Source organism: Oncorhynchus masou, chromosome 29 (assembly GCF_036934945.1).
Source record: "Oncorhynchus masou masou isolate Uvic2021 chromosome 29, UVic_Omas_1.1, whole genome shotgun sequence".
Taxonomy (NCBI): domain Eukaryota; kingdom Metazoa; phylum Chordata; class Actinopteri; order Salmoniformes; family Salmonidae; genus Oncorhynchus; species Oncorhynchus masou.
Window position 1 is genome coordinate 48,329,331 of NC_088240.1, and position 26,496 is coordinate 48,355,826.

At 42.4% G+C, this 26,496-nt stretch overlaps 1 protein-coding gene across 18 annotated transcripts in view; it reads left to right on the plus strand.

The window, feature by feature from the left end:
* LOC135519932 (E3 ubiquitin-protein ligase MYCBP2) overlaps positions 1-26,496 on the plus strand; it is a 317,195-nt gene that overhangs the window by 117,891 nt on the left and 172,808 nt on the right. For all 18 annotated transcript variants that reach the window (XM_064945153.1, XM_064945155.1, XM_064945157.1 and 15 more), the window contains 2 exons: positions 10,705-10,824; positions 20,167-20,248. In XM_064945153.1, coding sequence (XP_064801225.1) covers positions 10,705-10,824; positions 20,167-20,248 — 202 coding nt within the window. The remainder of the gene's footprint in view (positions 1-10,704; positions 10,825-20,166; positions 20,249-26,496) is intronic.

A 26,496-nucleotide genomic window follows, 5' to 3' on the forward strand; every position in this document is an offset into this window, starting at 1 on the left:
GAGAGGGTAGGTATTGACACTGAATAGAAAAGACTGAGGGACGATTTTCTATAGCATGTCACTTAGTTAAATATAGGATATAATGCTATTATAAAGGTAAAGCATCAAGGGGAGAGGGTGTGATCGTGTACCCGAATTCGCACCCCTCTTGAGGCGAAAGGAAAATGTTCCTTTTATAGTTTCCATCTACTGAACCCTGGTCCATGGACATGCGTATGTCTGTGAGGTATATGCTGACTAATCCAGCAGTTAGTTCATTTGTTAATTTAAATACTGAACAGAAATATTAATAATATTAACATGTTGACTGTTGGTCCCATGTTTTATGAGCTGAAATAAAATATCCCAGAAATGTTCCATACATAAGCGTTTTTCTCTCAAATTTTGTGCACAAATTTGTTTATGGCCCTGTTAGTGAGCATTTCTCCTTTTCCAGATAATCCATCCACCTGACAGTTGTGACATATCAAGAAGCTGAACAGCATGATTGTTACCCAGGTGCACCTTGTGCTGGGGACAATAAAAGGCCACTCTAAAATGTGCAGTTTTTTCACACAACACAATGCCACAGATGTTTCAAGTTTTGAGGGAGTGTGCAGTCGGCATGCTGACTGCAGGAAAGTCCACAACAGCTGTTGCCAGGAAATTGAATGCTCAACCGTAAGCCGCCTCCAATGTCGTTTTAGAGAATTTGGCAGTAGGTCCATCTGGCCTCTCAACCGCAGACCATATAAATGGCATCGTGTGGGAGAGCGGTGTGCTTATGTTAACGTTGTGAACCGAGTGCCCCATGGTGGCAGTGGGGTTATGGTATGGGCAGATATAAGCTATGGACAACAAACACAATTTTACCGATGGCAATTTTAATGCACAGCGATACCGTGACAAGACCTTGAGGCCCATTGTCATGCCATTCATCCACTGCCATCACCTCATGTTTCAGCATGATAATGCATGGCCCCATGTCACAAGGATCTGTACACAATTCCTGAAAGCTGAAAATTGCCTGCATACTCACCGGACATGGCCTGCATACTCACCAGACATGTTACGCATTGAACTCATTGAGCACTCATGTCTGTAGCCATGAAGTGCTTTGAAAGGCTGGTCATGGCCCACATCAACACCCTTATCTCAGAAACCCTAGACCCACTCCAATTTGCATACCGCCCAAACAGATCCACAGCTGTTGCAATCTCTATTGCACTCAACACTGCCCTTTCACACCTGTACAAAAGGAACACCTAAGTGAGAATGCTATTCATTGACTTCAGCTCAGCATTCAACACCGTAGTGCCCTCAAAGCTGGTTGCATCACTGCCTGGTATGGTAACTGCTCGACCTCCGGAAATCCAGGACCTCTATATCAGGCAGTGTCAGAGGAAGGCCTGAAAAATTGTCAGACTCCAGCCACCCTAGTCATTATTTAACGAGGCAGGTCAGTTGAGAACAAATTCTTAATTACAATGACGGCCTTGGAACAGTGTCTGTTCGGGAATTCGATCCAGCAACCTTTCGGTTACTGGCCCAACGCTCTAACCACTAGGCCACCTGCCACCCCTGTTCTCTCTGCTACCGCACAGCGAGCGGTACCGGAGCGGCAAGTTTCGGTCCAAAATGCTTCTAAACAGCTTCTCCCCCGAATCCATAAGGCTCCGAACGTATAATGAAATGGCTACCCAGACTATTTGCATTGCCCCCCACTTTCACGCTGCAGCTACTCTGTTATTTTCTATGCATAGTCACTTTAACTAACCGGTACCCCATGTATACAGTCATGGCCAAAAGTTTTGAGAATGACACAAATATTAATTTTCACAAAGTCTGCTGCCTCAGTTTGTATGATGGCAATTTGCATATACTCCAGAATGTTATGAAGAGTGATCAGATGAATTGCAAAGTCCCTCTTGCAATGAATCCCCCAAAAACATTTCCACTGCATTTTCAGCCCTGCCAGCTGACATCATGTCAGTGATTCTCTCGTTAACACAGGTGTGAGTGTTGACAAGGACAAGGCTGGAGATCACTCTGTCATGCTGATTGCATTCGAATAACAGACTGGAAACTTCAAAAGGACGGTGGTGCTTGGAATCATTGTTCTTTCTCTGTCAACCATGGTTGAGATTGCACCTAATTCAACCATTTATTTGATCATCAAAAACTTCAAGGAGAGCGGAAGAAGGCATTAGGGCGCCCAAAAAAAGTCCAGCAAGCGACAGGACCGTCTCCTAAAGTTGATTCAGCTGCGGGATTGGGGCACCACCAGCACAGAGCTTGCTCAGGAATGGCAGCAGGCAGGTGTGAGTGCATCTGCACGCGCAGTGAGGCGAATCCTTTTGGAGGATGGCCTGATGTCAAGAAGGGCAGCAAAGATGCCAATTCTCCCCAGGAAAAACATCAGGGCCAGACTGATATTCTGCAAAAGGTACAGGGATTGGACTGCTGAGGACTGGGGTCATTTTCTCTGAACACAGTCATGAAGAATGGTACCAACACATACTCCGAGATCAGCTTCTCCCAACCATCCAGGAACAGTTTGGTGACGAACAATGCCTTTTCCAGCATGATGGAGCATAAGTCAAAAGTGATATAAGTCAAATATAAGACATAAGTCAACAGTGCCATAAGTCAAAAGTGATAACTCAGTGGCTCGGGGAACAAAACATCGATATTTCGGGTACATTTACATTTACAAACACCACAGACCTTAATCCATTGAGAACTTGTGGTCAATCCTTCTGACATCCAGTGACTGCATTGGACAAAGCACAAAACCCACATAAAATTCTGAAACTCAAATTTGATTTGAGAACTAGTTGATTATAGTATAGATCTCCGTTTTGTACATGGCTGCCATGTAATCCCATTGAGAAGTTAATTGACAAACAAAACATATTCGAAATGCCAGAATGGGCTGCCATTGCAGTTAAGATCTTGAAAAAGAAGGGTCAACACTGCAAATATTGACTCTTTGCATCAACTTCATATAATTGTCAATAAAAGCCTTTGACACTCATGAAACGCTTATAATTATACTTCAGTTTTCCATAGTAACATCTGACAAAAATATCTAAAGACACTGAAGCAGCAACCTTGGTGAAAATTAATACACTGCTCAAAAAAATAAAGGGAACACTTAAACAACACAATGTAACTCCAAGTCAATCACACTTCTGTGAAATGAAACTGTCCACTTAGCAAGCAACACTGATTGACAATACATTTCACATGCTGTTGTGTAAATGGAATAGACAAGAGGTGGAAATTATAGGCAATTTGCAAGACTCCCCCAATAAAGGAGTGGTTCTGCAGGTGGTGACCACAGACCACTTCTCAGTTCCTATGCTTCCTGGCTGATGTTTTGGTCACTTTTGAATGCTGGCGGTGCTTTCACTCTAGTGGTAGCATGAGACGGAGTCTACAACCTACACAAGTGGCTCAGGTACTGCAGCTCATCCAGGATGGGACATCAATGCGAGCTGTGGCAAGAAGGTTTGCTGTGTCTGTCAGCGTAGTGTCCAGAGCATGGAGGCGCTACTGGGAGACAGACCAGTACATCAGGAGACGTGGAGGAGGCCGTAGGAGGGCAACAACCCAGCAGCAGGACCGCTACCTCCGCCTTTGTGCAAGGAGTAGCAGAAGGAGCACTGCCAGATCCCTGCAAAATGACCTCCAGCAGGCCGCAAATGTGCATGTGTCTGCTCAAACGGTCAGAAACAGACTCCATGAGGGTGGTATGAGGGCCCGACGTCCACAGGTGGGGGATGTGCTTACAGCCCAACACCGTGCAGGACGTTTGGCATTTGCCAGAGAACACCAAGATTGGCAAATTCGCCACTGGCGCCCTGTGCTCTTCACAGATGAAAGCAGATTCACACTGAGCACATGTGACAGACGTGAGAATCTGGAGACGCCGTGGAGAATGTTCTGCTGCCTGCAACATCCTCCAGCATGACCGGTTTGGCGGTGGGTCAGTCATGGTGTGGGGTGGCATTTCTTTGGGGGGCCGCACAGCCCTTCATGTGCTCGCTAGAGGTAGCCGACTGCCATTAGGTACCGAGATGAGATCCTCACACCCCTTGTGAGACCATATGCTGGTGCGGTTGGCCCTGGGTTCCTCCTAGTGCAAGACAATGCTAGACCTCATGTGGCTGGAGTGTGTCAGCAGTTCCTGCAAGAGGAAGGCATTGATACTATGGACTAGCCCGCCCGATCCCCAGACCTGAATCCAATTGAGCACATCTGGGACATCATGTCTCGCTCCATCCACCAACGCCACGTTGCACCACAGACTGTCCAGGAGTTGGTGGATGCTTTAGTCCAGGTCTGGGAGGAGATCCCTCGGGAGACCATCCGCCACCTCATCAGGAGCATGCCCAGGTGTTGTAGGGTGGTCATACAGGCACGTGGAGGCCACACACTACTGAGCCTCATTTTGACTTGTTTTAAGGACATTACTTCAAAGTTGGATCAGCCTGTACTGTGGATTTTCACTTTAATTTTCAGTGTGACTCCAAATCCAGACCTCCATGGGTTGATAAATTTGATTTCCATTGATCATTTTTGTGATTTTGTTGTCAGCACATTCAACTATGTAAAGAAAAAAGTATTTAATAAGAATATTTCATTCATTCAGATCTAGGATGTTATTTTAGTGTTCCCTTTATTTTTTTGAGCAGTGTATTTGTGTCATTCTCAAAACTCTGTATAGCCTCCCTATTGTTGTTCAAATCAAATCAAATTTTATTTGTCACATACACATGGTTAGTAGATGTTAATGCGAGTGTAGCGAAATGCTTGTGCTTCCAGTTCTGACAATTTAGTAATAACCAACAAGTAATCTAACTAACAATTCCAAAACTAATATCTTATACACAGTGTAAGGGGATAAAGCATATGTACATAAAGATATGAATGAGTGATGGTGCAGAGCAGCATAGGCAAGATACAGTAGATGATATCTAGTACAGTATATACATATGAGATGAGTATGTAAACAAAGTGGCATAGTTAAAGTGGCTAGTGATACATATATTACATAAGGATGCAGTAGATGATAGAGTACAGTATGTACGTATACATATGAGATGAATAATGTAGGGTATGTAAACATTATATTAGGTAGCATTGTTTAAAGTGGCTAGTGATATATTTTACATCCTTTCCTATCAATTCCCATTATTGAAGTGGCTGGAGTTGAGTCAGTGTGTTGGCAGCAGCCACTCAATGTTAGTGGTTGCTGTTTAACAGTCTGATGGCCTTGAGATAGAAGCTGTTTTTCAGTCTCTCGGTCCCAGCTTTGATGCACCTGTACTGACCTCGCCTTCTGGATGATAGCGGGGTGAACAGGCAGTGGCTCGGGTGGGTGTTGTCCTTAATGATCTTTATGGCCTTCCTGTAACATCGGGTGGTGTAGGTGTCCTGGAGGGCAGGTAGTTTGCCCCCGGTGATACATTGTGCAGACCTCACTACCCTCTGGAGAGCCTTACGGTTGTGGGCGGAGCAGTTGCCGTACCAGGCGGTGATACAGCCCGCCAGGATGCTCTCGATTGTGCATCTGTAGAAGTTTGTGAGTGTTTTTGGTGACAAGCCAAATTTCTTCAGCCTCCTGAGGTTGAAGAGGCGCTGCTGCGCCTTCTTCACGATGCTGTTTGTGTGAGTGGACCAATTTAGTTTGTCTGTGATGTGTATGCCGAGGAACTTTAACTTACTACCCTCTCCACTACTGTTCCATCGATGTGGATAGGGGGGTGTTCCCTCTGCTGTTTCCTGAAGTCCACAATCATCTCCTTAGTTTTGTTGTCGTTGAGTGTGAGGTTATTGTCCTGACACCACACTCCGAGGGCCCTCACCTCCTCCCTGTAGGCCGTCTTGTCGTTGTTGGTAATCAAGCCTACCACTGTTGTGTCGTCCGCAAACTTGATGATTGAGATGGAGGCGTGCGTTGCCGCGCAGTCGTGTGTGAACAGGGAGTACAGGAGAGGGCTCAGAACGCACCCTTGTGGGGCCCCAGTGTTGAGGATCAGCGGGGTGGAGATGTTGTTGCCTACCCTCACTACCTGTGGGCGGCCCGTCAGGAAGTCCAGTACCCAGTTGCACAGGGCGGGGTCGAGACCCAGGGTCTTGAGCTTGATGACGAGCTTGGAGGGTACTATGGTGTTAAATGCCGAGCTGTAGTCGATGAACAGCATTCTCACATAGGTATTCTTCTTGTCCAGATGGGTTTGGGCAGTGTGCAGTGTGGTTGAGATTGCGTCGTCTGTGGACCTATTTGGGCGGTAAGCAAATTGGAGTGGGTCTAGGGTGTCAGGTAGGGTGGAGGTGATATGGTCCTTGACTAGTCTCTCAAAGCACTTCATGATGACGGAAGTGAGTGCTACGGGGCGGTAGTCGTTTAGCTCAGTTAGCTTTCTTGGGAACAGGAACAATGGTGGCCCTCTTGAAGCATGTGGGAACAGCAGACTGGTATAGGGATTGATTGAATATGTCCGTAAACACACCAGCCAGCTGGTCTGCGCATGCTCTGAGGGCGCGGCTGGGGATGCCGTCTGGGCCTGCAGCCTTGCGAGGGTTAACACGTTTAAATGTTTTACTCACCTCGGCTGCAGTGAAGGAGAGACCACATGTTTCTGTTGCAGGCCGTGTCAGTGGCACTGTATTGTCCTCAAAGAGGGCAAAAAAGTTATTTTGTCTGCCTGGGAGCAAGACATCCTGGTCCATGCCTGGGCTGGATTTCTTCTTGTAGTCCGTGATTGACTGTAGACCCTGCCACATACCTCTTGTGTCTGAGCCGTTGAATTGAGATTCTACTTTGTCTCTATACTGACGCTTAGCTTGTTTGATAGCCTTACGGAGGGAATAGCTGCACTGTTTATATTCTGTCATGTTACCAGTCACCTTGCTCTGATTAAAAGCAGTGGTTCGCGCTTTCAGTTTCACGCGAATGCTGCCATCAATCCACGGTTTCTGGTTAGGGAATGTTTTAATCGTTGCTATGGGAACGACATCTTCAACGCACGTTCTAATAATGAACTCGCACATGTTGTTGCCCGAATCAGCGTATTCGTCAATGTTGTGGGATCCGTGGGAGCTTCTTGTTTTATTTATAGCCTCAAGCTCATTAGCATAACAGTGCAATGTTAACTATTCATGAAAATCGCAAATGAAATGAAATAAATATATTTGCTCTCAAGCTTAGACTTTTGTTAACAACACTGTCATCTCAGATTTTCAAAATATGCTTTTCAACCATAGCTAAACAAGCATTTGTGTAAGAGTATTAATAGCTAGCATAGCTATAAGCCTAGAATTCAGCCAGCAACATTTTCACAAAAACAAGAAAATCATTCAAATAAAATCATTTACATTTGAAGAATGATTTAAATGAGGAGACTCTCAGTTAGACAGCAAATGTTCAGTTTTTCAAATAAATATTATTTGTGTAGGACAAATCGCTCTGTTTTGTTCACGTTTGGCTATGAAAAGAACCGGTATCCAGTTATAGCCTCAAGCTCATTAGCATAACATTAACTATTTATGAAAATCGCAAATGAAATGAAATGAATGTGCTAGCTCTCAAGCTTAGCCTTTTCATTAACAACACTGTCATCTCAGATTTTCAAAATATGCTTTTGAACCATAGCAAAACAAGCATTTGTGTAAGAGTATTGATAGCTAGCGTAGCATTTAGCTGGCAACATTTGCACAAAAACCAGAAAAGGATTCATATAAAATCATTTACCTTTGAAGAACTTTGGATGTTTTCAATGAGGAGACTCTCAGTTACATAGCAAATGTTCAGTTTTTCCTGAAAGATTCTTTGTGTAGGAGAAATCGCTCCGTTTTGTAAATCACTTTTGGGGAACAAAAAAAACAACAAATTCAGTCATCAAAACGGCAAACTGTTTTCCAAATTAACTCCATAATATCGACTGAAACACGGCAAACGCTGTTTAGAATCAATCCTCAAGGTGTTTTTCACATATCTCTTCATTGATATATCGTTCGTGAATGTATACTTTCTCCTGTGAATCGCTTGGAAAAATACGTGCAGTTGAAGATGACGCACCAATTTTGACGGAGGACACCGGGCGGACACCTGGCAAATGTAGTCTCTTATGGTCAATCTTCCAATAATATGCCTACAAATACGTCACAATGCTGCAGACACCTTGGGGAAACGATAGATCGGGCAGGCTCATTCCTTGCGCATTCACAGCCTTATAAGGAGACAATGAAAAACAGAGCCTCAAATCCTGCTCATTTCCTGTTTGAAGTTTCATCTTGGTTTCGCCTGTAGCATCAGTTCTGGGGCACTCACAGACAATAGCTTTGCAGTTTTGGAAAAGTCAGTGTTCTCTTTCCAAAGCTGTCAATTATATGCATAGTCGAGCATCTTTTTGTGACAAAATATTGCGCTTAAAACGGGCACGTTTTTTTTATCCAATAATGAAATAGCGCCCCCATAGATGTAACAGGTTAAGTGAGAATGCTATTCGTTTACTACAGAATTGTCCCCTCCAAGCTCGTCACCAAGACTCTGTGTCTGAACACCTCCCTCTACAACTGAATCCTGGAATTCCTGATTGGCCAACCCCAGGTGGTGTGGGTAGGCAACCTCACCTCTGCCGCCCTAACCCTTAACACAGGGATCCCACAGGGTTGTGTGCTTAGTCCCCTCCTGTGCTGTTCACCCAGGACTGTGTGGCCACGCACAACTCCAACACCATTATCAAGTTCGCTGCCGACATGACGGTGGTAGGCCTGGTCATTGGTGACTGAGTCATCCTACAGGGAGGAGGTCATTGACCTGGCAGTGTGATGCCAGAGAAACAACACCTCAATGTCAGCAATACCAAGGAGCTGATCGTGGACTACAGGAAACTGGGGGACAAGCACGCCCTCATCCACATCAACGGGGCGGCAGTGGAGCAGCTAGAAAGCTTCATGTTCCTCGGTGTTCAAATCACTAAAGACTTAAAATGGTCCAAACACACGCACAGTAGTGATGAAGGGGCGACCGTGCCTCTTCCCCTTCAGAAGGTTGAAACAGTTTGGCGTTGGCCCTCAAATCCTCAAAAGGTTGAGAGCATATTGACTGGCTGCATCACTGCTTGGTATGGCAATAGTTTTGACCTCGATCGCATGGCACTACAAAGGGTTATGAGGACAGCCCAGTATATCACTGGGGCCGGGCTCCCTGCCATCCATGACCTCTATATCAGGCAGTGTGAAAAGAAGGCCTGAAGAATTCAGGCTCCAACCACCCAAGCCATAGACTATTTTCTCTGCTGCTGCATGGCAAGAGGAACCAGTGTATCAATCCTGACACCAACAGTCTCTTGAACAGCTTCAAGAAATATGACGAATAAATAGCTAACCAAATAGATACACGGACTATCGGAGTTAACCTTCTGTCTTTTATTTACCTTTTTATTTCAATCTTTGCACTGTCTCTATGCACACTCACAGGTTCCTACACACTCACAAACACTGTCACTCCAACAAACAAAAACTCAATTTTCTCACTCGCACATAATATGTACATTATTTTATACTGCCTCTCACCCACTCGCATACAAGCTACTGCTACTCTGTTATCTTATACGCTGGTGCCTTATCCCCTTACCCCTACACATATTTACCTCCATCACTCCAGTATCCCTGAACCTGTATATTTGGTATTGGAACTGACTTTTTAAATATTTCCTGTATATAGTATGCTTACTTATGTACTTTGTATTTCATATTTTCTATTCTTATTTCTCAAGTTTTTTATCTAGTAATAAATTGTTATTGATTATTGCATTGTTGGGTTTTGAATTTGCTAGAATGGCATTTCACTGTACTTGTGAATGTGACATTAAATCTGAATGTGTCGCAGTGCATGAGGAAAATAAATGTCACACCAGATACTGACTGGTTTTCTGCTCCACAACCCTGCTTTTTTATTTTTATATCTCTGACCAAAAGATGCATATCTACATTTCCATTCATGTGAAATTCATAGATTAGTGCCCAATTAATTTCAATTGACTGACTTCTTTATAAGAACTGTAACGTAGTCAAATCTTTTAAATTGTTATATGTTATATTTTTGTTCAGTATTAAGAGGAAGACCATAACATGTCAGTCCTTGGTATAACATGGGTTGAGAAACACTGTTCTATGATCACTAATGCATGGGTGTTCATCCACCCGGTTCCTCTCATCCACCACGATGACCTCTGAAACAATAGGACCCCTATGAAAGCCAAAGACACACCAAACTCACATTACACTATTTTCAGAACATTTTTAAATAAATGCAGCTGGAAAGAACAGCACTAAGCTCTGGATCCTGTTGCTGTGTAGTTAGGAGTCAAACGCACCTGCAAGTGATACTTCACGTTGAAGTTGAAACAAACCCCCCACCAAATGTCCTCCCACAAAGAGAGGTCCTGCTCTGTGAGGTTTTGAGAGCTTTTACCTTATTTCTACCTTCTTTTTGCATGACCATTGTCCTTCCTTTTCTCCCTTTTTTCTCAGAATCACTTGCTCCTTCCAGCTTCCCTCTCTTTCTTGCTCCAGGGCTACTACTGTTCCGATCGAGACACCCATCTCTGAAGCTACCAACAGAGTTCATCTTTCATAATCCCCCCCCCTCTCCTCCCTGCTCTCTCCTTCCCTCTGTCTACCTGACTGATGGCCTGTTTGCCTTTGCAGATGGGAACAGTGAGCGAGGGGAAAAGGACGCCAGTAAGATCACCACTTATCCCCCGGGGGCGGTGCGCTTCGACTGCGAGATGAGAGCTGTGCAGGTTAGCTGCGGCTTCCACCATTCAGGTAGGTCTCCCGGAAACACCCTATTACTCACTTCCTGCTTCCTCTTTGATCTCTTACTCAGTGGTGTTTGATCACAAGATGAAGGCTTTGTTTTGAGGAGTGTCTTCTGGCCACATATCACATAGCCATAGGTCATAAAGGTCTTTCAATAAAAATAGTTAAAGGAATGTACCCTTCTCTAAGCCCCATCCCCTTGGTTGCTGTTGCTACCTCAGCATTTTTGTAGGAAGCTCGAGAAAACCCTGATGATATCAAATTGTATTTTTAATACGCAATTAAATTAAACACAGACTAATCCTTGCTAATCAGGGACTGTCTTGGGACTGTTATTACAATTGTTCTCAAGTCATATTCTGCTATTGACAGCAGATGAGTTGTGTTCATAACATAGCTAATTTAGCTAGTCTGTGCCTTCAGAAAGTATTCACACCACTTGACTTTTTCCACATTTTGTTGTTATTTTGTTGTTACATCCTGAATTTAAAGTGAATTAAATATATATTTTTTGGCACTGGCCTACACGTAATACCCCATAATGTCAAAGTGTAATTATGTTTTTTGATATTTTAGCAAAGTAAACATAAAAAGCTGAAAGGTCTTGAGTCAAGTATTCAACCCACTTATGGCAAGCCTAAATACGTTTGGGAGTAAAAATGAACTTAAAACCTGTTGACGGCATGGGTTCCCAAGCGGGAACTACCCCAGCCCCCCCCCGTTCAACTCAAACGGTGGCGCACAGAATGCAAAAATATTCTTAGAAATATTTAACCTCCACACATTAACAAGTCCAATAGCTCAAATGAAAGATAAACACCTTATTCATCTACCCAGCGTGTCAGATTTCTAAAATGTTTTACGGCGAAAACATAGCACATATTTATGTCAAACCACCACAAAGACACAGACGATATGCAGCCATTTTGTCGAACAAAAGATGCAATCACAAACGCAGGATTAAAAGAAGAATCATTCACTAACCTTTTGAAAATCTTCATCAGATGACAGTAATATGACATGTTACACAGTACATTTGTTTTTTTCGATAATATGCTATGTATATCCATAAATCAAGGTTTACATTGACGCCATGTTCAGAAAATGCTCAAAAATGTCCGGAGAAATTATAGAAAGCTACGCCAGATAACAGAAATACACATTAACTTTGACTAAATATACATGTTCTACATATAGTTAGAAAGATACACTGGTTCTTAATGCAACCGCTGTGTCACATTTTTTTTTAACGTTACGGAATTAGTTCACTATGCAATAATCTGAGACGGCACTCACACGTAAACAATATTTCTCCGCTATGTTGGAGTCAACAGAAATACAAAATTACAACATAAATATTCCCTTACCTTTGATGGTCTTCGATCAGAATGTAGTGGAAGGAGTCATACTTACCCAATACATCGTTTTGTTTCAATTCTAGTGTCCATGTAGTAGCATATGCTACCACTTTCAGCTCAAATGCCCAAAAAATTACTTCTGGTCCAGAATAATTGCGCTTCAAAACTTCCAAATGACATATTATAGGTCGACTAAACTGGTCAAACTAAGTGCAGAATCAAGCTTTAGAATGTTATAAACGTACAAAATGATTGACATTCCAACCGGACAATCCTACTTCATCTCGGGCAAGCTGGAACAGAGGAAGATCTGTGTCCAAAGCGCTCCTAACGCACATGGAATTTCTCGCGACACCCACTGTTTTTCGCCTCAAAGGGTCAAAGTTCACAGCATTTGCACAATTAAGCGCTCTACTGAATGAGGACATCTAGTGGAAGACATAGAAAGTGTTTCCAGATCCATAACTGGTTGGGAAGGGAGGGGGCGATGATGTCAAAGTTGCCCCAACTTTCAGGATTCCAAAACTAGTTTGGGAGATTGCCTGCCCTGTGAGTTCTGCTATACTCACAGACATAATTCAAACGGTTTTAGAAGCTTCAGAGTGTTTTCTATCCAATAATAATTATTATATGCATATATTAGCAATTTAGGACATATTGTTATTCAGTTTACTATGGGCACGCAATTCATCCAAAGGGGGCAGTATTATCCCTATCCCTACAGGTTTTTAACAAGTCACATAAATTGCATGGACTCACTATTGCATGGACTCACTATGTGCAATAATAGTAAAACAAATTGAATGACTACCTCATCTCTGTACCCTACACAAACAATTATCTGTAAGGTCCCCAGTCGAGCGGTACATTTCAAACACAGATTCAACCACAAAGACCAGGGATCAATACAGTTCGTTATTACAAAGATACAGGCATCCATTACAAAGATACAGAAACCATTCAGGGAATTCACTATGAGGCCAATTGTGACTTTAAAAAAGTTAGACTTTAATGGCAGTGATAGGACACAACTGAGGATGGCTCAACAACATTGTAGGTACTCTTTGTCACAGGACTCGTCTGAAGGTAACCGATACCGGTTTCAAACAATTAATGGAAGTATGAAGGTAGTTTTGTGCCTGTGAAAAAGGGGTTAAATATTTGTTAATAAAAATAAACAGTATCAATCAATTGTATTTATAAATGCTATTTTTTACATCAGTCAATGTCAGTACTATACAGAAACCCAGCCTAAATCCCCAAACAACAAGCAATGAAGATGTAGAAGCACAGTGGCTAGGAAAAACTACCTCGAAAGGCCGGAGCCTAGAGAGGAACCAGAGAGGGGTGGCCAGTCCTGTTCTGGCTGTGCCGGGTGGAGATTATAACAGTACATGGTCAAGATGTTCAAATGTTCATAGATGACGAGTAGGGTCAAATAATAATAATCAGTATTTGCAGTTGGCTTTTCATAGCCGAGCATTCAGCATTCGAAACAGCAGAGCGAGAGAGTTGAAAACAGTAGGTCTGGGACAAGGTAGCACGTCCGGTGAACAGGTTGTAGTTCCATTGCTACAGGCAGAACAGTTGAAACTGGAGCAGCACTACGACCTGGTGGACTGGGGACAGCAAGGAGTCATTAGGCCAAGTAGTCCAAAGGCATGGTCCCAGAGCTCAGGTCCTCCGGGAGAGAATAGTGAATTAGAGGGAGCGTTCATTATTATTATTATTATTTTTTCTTCACCTTTATTTAACCAGGTAGGCAAGTTGAGAACAAGTTCTCATTTACAATTGCGACCTGGCCAAGATAAAGGAAAGCAGTTCGACACATACAACGACACAGAGTTACACATGGAGTAAAACAAACATACAGTCAATAATACAGTATAAACAAGTCTGTATACGATGTGAGCAAATGAGGTGGGATAAGGGAGGTAAAGGCAAAAAAAGGCCTTGGTGGCAAAGTAAATACAATATAGCAAGTAAAACACTGGAATGGTAGATTTGCAGTGGAAGAATGTGCAAAGTAGAAATAAAAATAATGGGGTGCAAAGGAGCTAAATAAATACAGTAGGGAAAGAGGTAGTTGTTTGGGCTAAATTATAGGTGGGCTATGTACAGGTGCAGTAATCTGTGAGCTGCTCTGACAGTTGGTGCTTAAAACTAGTGAGGGAGATAAGTGTTTCCAGTTTCAGAGATTTTTGTAGTTCGTTCCAGTCATTGGCAGCAGAGAACTGGAAGGAGAGGCGGCCAATGAAAGAATTGGTTTTGGGGGTGACCAGAGAGATATACCTTCTGGAGCGAGTGCTACAGGTGGGTGATGCTATGGTGACCAGCGAGCTGAGATAAGGTGGGGACTTTACCTAGCAGGGTCTTGTAGATGACATGGAGCCAGTGGGTTTGGCGACGAGAATGAAGCGACGGCCAGCCAACGAGAGCGTACAGGTCGCAATGGTGGGTAGTATATGGGGCTTTGGTGATAAAACGGATTGCACTGTGATAGACTGCATCCAATTTGTTGAGTAGGGTATTGGAGGCAATTTTGTAAATGACATCGCCGAAGTCGAGGATTGGTAGGATGGTCAGTTTTACAAGGGTATGTTTGGCAGCATGAGTGAAGGATGCTTTGTTGCGAAATAGGAAGCCAATTCTAGATTTAACTTTGGATTGGAGATGTTTAATGTGGGTCTGGAAGGAGAGTTTACAGTCTAACCAGACACCTAGGTATCTGTAGTTGTCTACGTATTCTAAGTTAGAGCCTTCCGGAGTAGTGATGTTGGACAGGCGGGCAGGTGCAGGCAGCGATCGGTTGAAGAGCATGCATTTAGTTTTACTTGTATTTAAGAGCAATTGGAGGCCACGGAAGGAGAGTTGTATGGCATTGAAGCTTGCCTGGAGGGGTGTTAACACAGTGTCCAAAGAAGGGCCAGAAGTATACAGAATGGTGTCGTCTGCGTAGAGGTGGTTCAGAGACTCACCAGCAGCAAGAGCTACATCATTGATGTATACAGAGAAGAGTCGGTTGAAGAATTGAACCCTGTGGCACACCCATAGAGACTGCCAGAGGTCCGGACAGCAGACCCTCCAATTTGACGCACTGAACTCTATCAGAGAAATAGTTGGTGAACCAGGCGAGGCAATCTTGTGAGAAACCAAGGCTGTTGAGTCTGTCGATGAGGATGTGGTGATTGACAGAGTCGAAAGCCTTGGCCACATCAATGAATACGGCTGCACAGTAATGTTTCTTATCGATGGCGGTTAAGATATCGTTTAGATATCCTTGAGCGTGGCTCAGTTGCACCCATGACCAGGTCTGAAACCAGATTGCATAGCAGAGAAGGTATGGTAAGATTCGAAATGGTCAGTAATCTGTTTGTTGACTTTGCTTTTGAAGACCTTAGAAAGGCAGGGTAGGATAGATATAGGTCTGTAGCAGTTTGGGTCAAGGGGGCCTTTGAAGAGGGGGATCGCTGCAGCTGCTTTCCAATCTTTGGGAATCTCAGACGACACGAAAGAGAGGTTGAACAGGCTAGTAATAGGGGTGGCAACAATTTCGGCAGATAATGTTTTAGAAAGAAAGGGTCCAGATTGTCTAGCCCGGCTGATTTGTAGGGGTCCAGATTTTGCAGCTCTTTCAGAACATCAGCTGACTCGATTTGGGTGAAGGAGTAATGGGGAAGGCTTGGGCGAGTTGCTGTGGGGAGTGCAGTGCTGTTGACCGGGGTAGGAGTAGCCAGGTGGAAAGCATAGCCAGCCGTAGAAAATGCTTATTGAAATTCTCAATTATAGTGGATTTATCAGTGGTGACAGTGTTTCCTATCTTCAGTGCAGCGGGCAGCTGGGAGGAAGTGTTCTAATTCTCCATGGACTTTAGTGTCCAATAACTTTTTTGAGTTAGTGTTGCAGGAAGCAAATTTCTGCTTGAAAAAGCTAGCCTTGGCTTTTCTAAGTGCCTGTGTATAATGGTTTCTAGTTTCCCTGAACAGCTGCATATCACGGGGGCTGTTCGATGCTAATGCAGAACGCCATAGGATGTTTTTGTGTTGGTTAAGGTCAGTCAGGTCTGGGGAGAACCAAGGGCTATATCTGTTCCTGGTTCTAAATGTCTTGAATGGGGCATGCTTATTTAAGATGGTTAGGAAGGCATTTAAAAATTCTTCCAGGATACCCCGGCCAGGTCGATTAGAAAGGTCTGCTCCCTGAAGTGTTTCATGGAACGTTTGACAGTGATGAGTGGAGGTCGTTTGACCGCTGACCCATTACAGATGCAGGCAATAAGGCAGTGATCGCTGAGATCTTGGTTGAAGACAGCAGAGGTGTATTTAGAGGGCAAGTTGGTTCGGATGATTTCTATGAGGGTGCCCGTGTTTAAGGCTTTGGAGAGGTACCTGGTAGGTTCATTGATAATTTGTGTGAGATTTTCGGGCATCAAGCTTAGATTGTAGGATGGCTGGTGTTTTAAGCATATTCCAGTTTAGGTCGCTCGCAGCACGAGCTCTGAAGATAGATGGGGGGCAATCAGTTCACATATGGTGTCCAGAGCACAGCTGGGGGCAGATATAGCCCCACACACTTTGCAAAAGCACACCCTCCACACCACACAAGGGATATCTTCAAACCACCAACTTACTGCCCTGAGACAAGGCTGAGTGTAACCCTTGAAGGTCTCCCCCACGGAGCGAACTCTAGGGGGGCGCCAACCCGGGCAGGAAGATCACGTCAGTGACCCAACCCACTCAAGTGATGCACCCCTCCTAGGGATAGCATGGAAGAGCACTAGTAAGACATTTTCAGATATTTCACGTTTCTAATTTTGACAGAGAGAGGTTTCATTTCAAGCTAAATTGTACTGTTCACTAGCTAACGTTACCTGGCTGGCTCCCAAGCTGACCTTATTCATTTCCCAGAGCCGTTTGCTTTTCTAGTTAGAGCCTAATGTAAGCTAGCTAACATTGAACCTGGTTGGTTAGCTCCCATCATTTTGGCATTGTTGCCACTTTGTTCATTGTTGTTTAACTAGCTAACGTTTGCTAGCTGGCTCATTAGCTAACGTGACGTGTGTGATCTTAAACGTTGTTTACCTAGCTAGGTTCATTGTTTCCCTAGCTAGCTATATGTCTTAAGCTAAAGTGTACTGTCAGCTAGCTAGTTAACATTAGCTGGCTGGCTCCCTCGCTGACGTTATTTGTTTCCAAGAGCCGGCTGCTTTTTTAGTTAGAGCCAAATGTTAGCTAGCTAACATTGAACTTGGTTGGTTAGCTCCCAGGACTGTGGCATTGTTGGCACTGTTCATTTGTTGTTTAACTAGATAACGTTAGCAGACTAGCTCGTTAGCTAACGTTACGTGATGTGTGTACAACAACCGTTGAATATGGCTGTGTTATTAAACATCTGCAAAAAAAGAGTAATGAAATTGTTGCCAGCAGAGCTGGTTAGACTGTTTTCATGTTATCCAGAGGTAACTAAATCATTGGCCAGAGCCTCAAGTGTGCGGACAGAGAGCGCTCCGAGATGGGTGGGGCTAAAGCTTATGATGGTGTGAACAATGCTGAATGGGTGTAAACAAAAGAGCTCTTCACTAGATACAGAAACATTCAAATGCGTTTTTCTCAAAAGTGAGATTAAGGGTTGAACAACTTTCAAAGCAGAATTACTTTCACATTGTTCCTCAAATGCAGTGTATGATATACCATTTTCTAGCTTTAATCCAATGTAGAAAACACAAATTCAAGTTTTGTAGTAGAATCCAGGTAGTGAGTCACATGAGTCTTCCATAAAGACCTAAAGGTCAAGACCGAGTCTGAGTCTCTTACATGGATAGGCAGACCATTGTAGGAGCAATCCGATGTAATGCTTTGTTGGTTAGCAGTAAAACCTTGAAACCAGCCCTAGCCTTAACAGGAAACCCGTGTAGAGGCTAGCACTGGAGTAAAAAAAAACATTTTTTTTTTTTTTGGGGGGGGGGGGGGGGGGGGTTCTCGTCAACATTTTAGCAGCAGTGTTTAGCACTAACTGAAGTTTATTTAGTGCTTTATCCGGGTTGCCCGGAAAGTAGAGCATTTCAATAGTCTCATCTAGACGTGACAAAGGCATGGATTAGTTTTTCTGCATCATTTTTGACAAACATTTTCAGATTTTTGCAATGTTATGAAGATGGAAAAAAGATGTTAAAATGTTATGTTCCTCAGAGTACCAGTCAAATGTTTGGACACACCTACTCATTCAAGGGTTTTTCTTTATTTTCAAAACTAACAAATTCCACATATGGAATCATGTAGTAACCAAAAAAGTGTTAGAAAAATCAAAATATATTTGAGATTCTTCAGAGTAACCACCCTTTGCCTTGATGACAGCTTTGCACACTTGGCATTCTCTCAACCAGCTTCACCTGGAATGCTTTTCCAACAGTCTTGAAGGAGTTCCCACATATGCTGAGCACTTGTTGGCTGCTTTTCCTTCACTATGCGGTCGAACTCATCCCAAACCTTCTCATTATTGTTATAAATAAATCACAGCCAGTGTCACCAGCTAAGCACCATCAAACCTCCTCCATGCTTCACGGTGGGAACCACACATGCAGAGATCATATGTTAACCTACTCTGCATCTCACAAAGACACAATGGTTGGAACCAAAACTCTCATCAGACCAAAACACAGATTCCCACCAGTCTAATGTCCATTGCTCATGTTTCTTGGCACAAGCAAGTCTCTTCTTCTTATTGGTTTCCTTTAGTAGTGGTTTCTTTGCAGCAATTTGACCATGAAGGCCTTATTCATACAGTCTCCTCTGAACAGTTGATGTTGAGATGCGTCTGTGACTTGAACTCTGAAGTGTTTATTTGGGCTGCAATCTGAGGTGCAGTTAACTCAAATTAATATATCCTCTGCAGCAGAGCTAACTATGGGTCTATCTGTGGCGGTCCTCATGAGAGCCAGTTTCATTATACTGCTTGATGTTTTTTTTGCGTCTGCGGATTGACTGACCTTCATGTCTTAAAGTAATGATGGACTGTCGTTTCTCTTTGCTTATTTGAGCTGTTCTTACCATCATATGAACTTGGTCTTTTACCAAATAAGGCTATCTTTTGTTTTCCAAACCTACGTTGTCACAACACAACTGATTGGCCCAAACACATTAAGAAAGAAATTCCACAAATGAACTTTTAACAAGGCACACCTGTTAATTGAAATTAATTCCAAGTGACTACCCCATGAAGCTGGTTGAGAGAATACCAAGAGTGTCCCATGCTGTCATCAAGGCAAAGGGTGTCTACTTTGAAGAATCTCAAATATATCAGATATTTCGATTTAACACTTTTTTGGTTGCTACATGATTCCAAATGTTGTTTCATAGTTTTGCAGTCTTCACAATTATTCTACGATGTAGAAAATAGTAAAAATAAAGAAATACCCTTGAATGAGTAGGTGTGTCCAAACTTTTGACTGGTAGTGTATAAATATTTCCTGCGCTTTCTTTTGTATCCTAGATATAGGACAAACACTTCAAAACGTTGTTTCTTTTGATTATATTTAGTATTTTTTTTGCCATTCATGAATGGTTTTCAATGCGTTTCTCTGGGCTATATTATTAAAAGCCAAATTCAATATTTTGTCATATACATAAAGTGCTCCTAAAATATATAGTCAAGTAAATTATCCATTCTACGACAGTCCTAAAACAAATACATATGTCAACTTAACTTGTAGAGGATGTCAGAAGATTTCAATCTGCTGGGACCTGACCTGTTTGGAAATGTGTTAATAGGAGAATTCTTTATGACCCTATTTGTTGTTTTCAGCAAGTTAGCACATCAGTTCAATGACAAATACACATGTACAATTGAAATTCTGTGGATAATGTAAGATGGCAATACTCTCTGTAACATGACTGTATATAGGAAAATAACACACATGAACATATGAAACGTGCACAACATATTCAGGTAAGTAATGTGGTGGAATGTATTTGTCTCTTGTTCTGTCCTGTAGTGGTGCTGATGGAGAATGGGGATGTCTATACGTTTGGCTACGGTCAGCATGGCCAGCTTGGACACGGAGACGTCAACTCAAGGTAACCACTGACATGCACGAATGCAAAAATGTTAAACATTTGGACACTAAAAAACAGTTCTAGATGTTCTGTTCAGATAATGAATAGGTTTTAATAGTGTATTATAACAGTTTTTTTCACAAGTACATAGAGTAGCAACCCGTTGGGACTTGCCTCTCATGGTTAGACATATTTACCGTAGGAATACTTTATCAAGTTTACCTCCCAGATTGGAAATATTTATAGTGGTAGACCCACATGCTCACACCCCCATTGCTAGTGCCTGCATTATTGTTTGCCTCATGGCCTTAAATTATACCAATTTGTTTTTCTCGTTTGCCCATGCTATTTCAATATTTCAAAAATAAATCATTTGATTTTTCAATTGTTAATGATGGCGGATTGATTGATTTTCAAGTTAAGTACACTTGTTTTCAAGATGAGTGAGAAGACAATTATCCAGCCCATTGGGTATTTCGCTACACCGCCATATGCCATGTTTTGAAATATGCAGACTGACGGGTTAAAAGAACGTTAAGATTGTAATTCATTGAAACAGCCAGTTTTCTAGCTCCGCCCATAACTTGTGGATTTTATAGCATTTCCAGAATGCATGGATTATTGAGTTAATGTTTGTTTTACACTTAAGGCATGACTCTTGCTGTTGTGCTGTAGAATTTGGGCTCCTGTATAATACATTCTAAACATTAGTTTATACTGGGTTAAGCGTACATTTTCGTTAATTGTACTTTCGTTAGTTATGCTCTAACATTCCCTCCATTTTGTTCCAACATCAGCTATTGTTAAGTCTTGGTTCTAATAGTTTATATTTCTTTCTAAGAGCTTGTTGGTTGGATATGTTCTCTGCAAGTTTTTGTATATCTTTATTTGGTAACACTTTACACCCAGCGTCCTAACACTATTTACAGTGCAAGTATTCAGACCTCTTTGCTTTATCCACAATTTGTTACGTTAGCCTTATTCTAAAATTTATTAGAAAAAAATTTCTCATCAAACTACACACAATACCCTGTGATGATAAAGTGAAAACATATTTTTAGAATAAAAAATAAATAAAATATAAAAAACCTGAAAGACCTTATTTATGTAAGAATTCAGACCCTTTGCTATGAAACTTGCAATTGAGCTCAGGTGCATCCTGTTTCCATTGATCATCCTTGAGATGTTTCTACAACTTGATTTGAGTCCACCTGTGTAAAATTAAATTGATTGGACATGATTTGGAAAGACACCTGTCTGTATAAGGTCCCACAGTTGAAAGTGCATTTCAGAGCAAAAACCAAGCCATGAGGTTGAAGTAATTGTCCGTAGAGCTCCGATACAGGATTGTGTCCAGGCACAGATTTGGGGAAGGGTATCAAACAGTATTTGCAGCATTGAGGGACCCCATGAACACAGTGGCCTCCATCATAGTTAAATGGAAGAAGATTGGAACCACCAAGACTCTTCCTAGAGCTGGTCTCCACGCCAAACTGAGCAATCGGTTGAGAAGCATCTTGGTTAGGGAGGTGACCATGAACCCGATGGTCACTCTGAAAGAGCTCCGTAGTTTCTTTGTGGAGATGGTAGAATCTTCCAGAAGGACAATTATCTCTGCAGCCCCCCACCAATCAGGCCTTTATGCTAGAGTGGCCAGACAGAAGCCACTCCTCAGTAAAAGGCACATGACAGCCTGCTTGGAGTTTGCCAAAAGGCATCTAAAGGACTCTGGCCATGAGAAACAAGATTCTCTGGTCTGATGAAACCAAGATTGAACTCGGGCCTGAATGCCAATCGTCACGTCTGGAGAAAACCTGGCACCATCCCTACGGTGAAGCATGGTTTTGGCAGCATCGTGCTGTGGGGTTGTTTTTCAGCGGCAGGGACTGGGAGACTAGTCCGGATCGAGGGAAAGATGAACTGAGCAAAGTACAGAGAGATCCTTGAAGAGAACCCGCTCTAGAGCGCTCAGGACTTCAGACTGGGGCAAAGGTTCACCTTCCAACAGGACAATGACCGTAAGCACACAGCCAAGACAATGCAGGAGTGGCTTTGGGACAAGTCTCTGAATCTCCTTGAATGGCCTAGCCAGAGCCAGAACCCGATCGAACATCTCTGGAGAGACCTGAAAATAGCTGTGCAGTGACGCTCCCCATCCAACCTGACAGAGCTTGAGAGGATCTGCAGAGAACAATGGGAGAAACTCCCCAAATACAGGTTTGCCAAACTTGTAGCGTCATACTCAAGAAGACTCGAGGCTGTAATTGCTGCCAAAGATGCTTCAACAAAGTACTGAGTAAAGGCTTTGAATGCTTATGTAAATGTGATATTTCATTTTTTTTTTTTTGGAAACTTGCAAGAAATTCTAAATATATTTTTGCCTTGTCATTATAGGGTATTGTGTGTAGATTGATGAGGGAAAAAAGCTATTTAATACATTTTAATACATCTAGGGGTCTGAATACTTTTCAAATGCACTCAAGGTTTTCCACGTCTTGTTACGTTACAGCCTTATTATTAGCATTGAGGGACCCCATGAACACAGTGGCCTCCATCATAGTTAAATTGAAGAAAATTGGAACCACCAAGACTCTTCCTAGAGCTGGTCTCCACAAAATGGATGAAATATATGTTTTTCCTCATCTCCACACAAAACCCCATAATTACAAAGCAAAAACAAGTTTTACATTTTTTATTAGCAAATGTATTAAAAATAAAAAACATCTTATTTACATAATTATTCAGCCCCTTTGCTATGAGACTTGAAATTGAGCTCAGCTGTATCCTGTTTCCATTGATCATCCTTGAAATGTTTCTACAACTTGATTGGAGTCTACCTGTTAAATTCAATTGGTTGGACATGATTTGGAAAGGCACACACCTTTCTATATACTGTACACAACATTGTCAAAAGTATGTGGACACGTTCTCGTTGAACATCTCATTCCAAAATCATGGGCAGTAATATGGAGTTGGTCCCCCCTTTGCTGCTTACAACAGCATCCAATCTTCTGGGAAGGCTTTCCACTAGATGGTAGCACATTGCAAATCTGACCATAACTCTATCCTCCCGATTCCTGCTTACAAGCAAAAACTAAAGCAAGGAAGTACCAGTGACTTGACCAATACGGAAGTGGTCAGATGAAGCAGATGCTAAACGACAAGACTGTTTTGCGAGCATAGACTGGAATATGTTCAGGGATTCTTATGATGAAATTGAGGAGTATTATCAAACTATCAAACAGGTAAAGCGTCAATACAGGACTAAGATTGAATCATACTACACCGGCTCCGATGCTTGTCGGATGTTGCAGGCCTATGATGGACCACAAAGGGAAGCACAGCCGCGAGCTGCCCAGTGACACGAGCCAACCAGATGAGCTAAATTACTTCTATGCTCGCGTCGAGGCAAGCAACACTGAAGCATGCATGAGAGCATCAGCTGTTCCCTACGACTGTGTGATTACGCTCTCCATAGCCAATGTGAGTAAGACCGTTAAACATGTTGACATTCAGAAGTCTGCAGGGCCAGACTGATTACCAGGACGTGTATGCAAGCGCTGACCAACTGGCAAGTGTCTTCACTCACATTTTCAACCTCTCCCTAACAGAGTCTGTAGTAACAACATGTTTCAAGCAGACTACCATAGTCCTTGTGCCCAAGAACACCAAGGTAATCTGCCTAAATGACTACCGACCCATAGCACTCACGTCTGTAGCCATGAAGTGCTTTGAAAGGCTGGTCATGGCTCACATCAACACCATTATCCCATAACTCCAAGTCCTACTCCAATTTGCATACCGCCCCAACAGATCCACAGATGATGCAATCTATTGCACCTCAGTGCCCTTTCCTACCTGGACAAAGGGAACACCTTGCTTGAGAATGCTATTCATTGACTACAGCTCAGTATCACATGACATCGCTCCCAATGGTGTGTTTCACGCTAATTTGCGTTATGGGACAAACATTTGTGCGAAGCCTACTGCCTTGTGCACCTTGCTGTGCTTATAATATGTAGAAATAATAGTTTAGGCCTATCAACATGTTATGCTAAACGATCTGATCTGTTGCATAATCGTCATTGCTTTTTACTTTTTTGGGATGTATCCTAGGCCTACTGGTTGTATGAATTTGGCATCTATCGTCCCACCACTGTCCAGAGTCTGTTTGGAATAGGCTATTTCTTTCTTGCACAGAACAAGCTGACCAATATAATAGGTACACTTTTCTACTATGGGGGATAGTAGATCGACATTGGCTAGTGATTTTGCTGTTCGTTACTCATCTTGTTGGCTGAGGAAAGCGCACTGCTCGTGCGCTTCAACGAGCTTCTGTGTAGCCAGGTGTTAACATAGAACTTGGTTCTATTTGTGAATTTTAAAGCTCTGCAAATCCCGCCTCTCCCAATCCCTCATTGGTTTTTAGGGGCACATACCCACATGGGTGATTGAAAGATGAACTGAGTTCATCTTGTGGTTGCCAACCGGTGGTTGCCAGCCGCCTAATAAAGTCTGAAGAAGAAGCCTGAAGGAGGTGAGATTACTAGAAACAAACTCGGTTTACCCTTTTATCTGTGGATTAATTGAGTTGAGGACCTTGTGCATTTCAGGTAAAATAACAACCCAATGTTTATATCCCAGGACAAATTAGCTATCGACAGCAAGCTAGCTAGCTAAATTGCCATAAATGTTTAATGCTTTTCGTCCTGTCCCCAAATTATTGTAGTTGGTTGAGTTCTTTTTGATATTTCAACCTGTGTCCTGACCGCATCTGGTGTGGGTGGGCAAAATCAACATCAACGGACACACGCGCCCTGTATTGTCATCATGTTAGAATAGGGCTATGCTATATCAGTCTACATTTCTTCTCCTTTGCACAATTTTTTTTATTTTATTTACATGTTTCATGCAATTCTACTACACTTTATGACCAAAGACATTTGCCTAATATTTTTTTTTTTATTCTACCAAAATTACATGGTAGCCTTCTCTGCTGACACTGACAAACAGATCAGTGAAAGCAACGTTGTCTGATCCATATACAGTGGGGAGAACAAGTATTTGACACAGGTTTTCCTACTTACAAAGCATGTAGAGGTCTGTAATTTTTATCATATGTACACTTCAACTGTGAGAGACGGAATCTAAAACAAATATCCAGAAAATCACATTGTATGATTTTTAAGTAATTAATTTGCATTTTATTGCATGACAAAAGTATTTGATCACCTACCAACCAGTAAGAATTCCGGCTCTCACAGACCTGTTAGTTTTTCTTTAAGAAGCCCTCCTGTTCTCCACTCGTTACCTGTATTAACTGCACCTGTTTGAACTCGTTACCTGTAAATACTTGTTCTCCCCACTGTATTAGGCCTACGAAAAGGGGACACACAAATACAATATGATGGCCATTTAACCTGGAGGAGGAAATTATTGTCCAAAAACAAACAAAAGTGGCACTTTTTTATTTTATTTTTATTTCACCTTTATTTAACCAGGTAGGCTAGTTGAGAAGTTCTCATTTGCAACTGCGACCTGGCCAAGATAAAGAGTTACACATGGAGTAAACAATTAACAAGTCAATAACACAGTAGAAAAAAAAGAGTCTATATACATTGTGTGCAAAAGGCATGAGGAGGTAGGCGAATAATTACAATTTTGCAGATTAACACTGGAATGATAAATGATTGGTGTGCAAAAGAGCAGAAAAGTAAATAAATATAAACAGTATGGGGATGAGGTAGGTAAAATTGGGTGGGCTATTTACCGATAGAATATGTACAGCTGCAGCGATCGTTTAGCTGCTCAGATAGCAGATGTTTGAAGTTGGTGAGGGAGATAAAAGTCTCCAACTTCAGCGATTTTTGCAATTCGTTCCAGTCACAGGCAGCAGAGAACTGGAACGAAAGGCGGCCAAATGAGGTGTTGGCTTTAGGGATGATCAGTGAGATACACCTGCTGGAGCACTGACCCAAGTCTGTGAATATGCACACTTACCAGGCATATGGCTGATGTTCTCAACTGGTGCCAATAAGAAGGCTACTTTTCATTTAATTAAGTTAAGAATTCTGATAACTAAAACACAGATTGGATTATTTTGATTGCCTTCTCTTTACAGCAATAGCCATTTGTTTCCCAAACTATTTGCTGCACGCTCTGCCCAAAATGCGGGCCTTTCCGACTGCAGACTTTGCCGTTTAAAACAATCAGCAGGTTTTATATATTTTTTTTAAACTTGTTTTAAAGCTGTTAATCCTCTGTTGTCA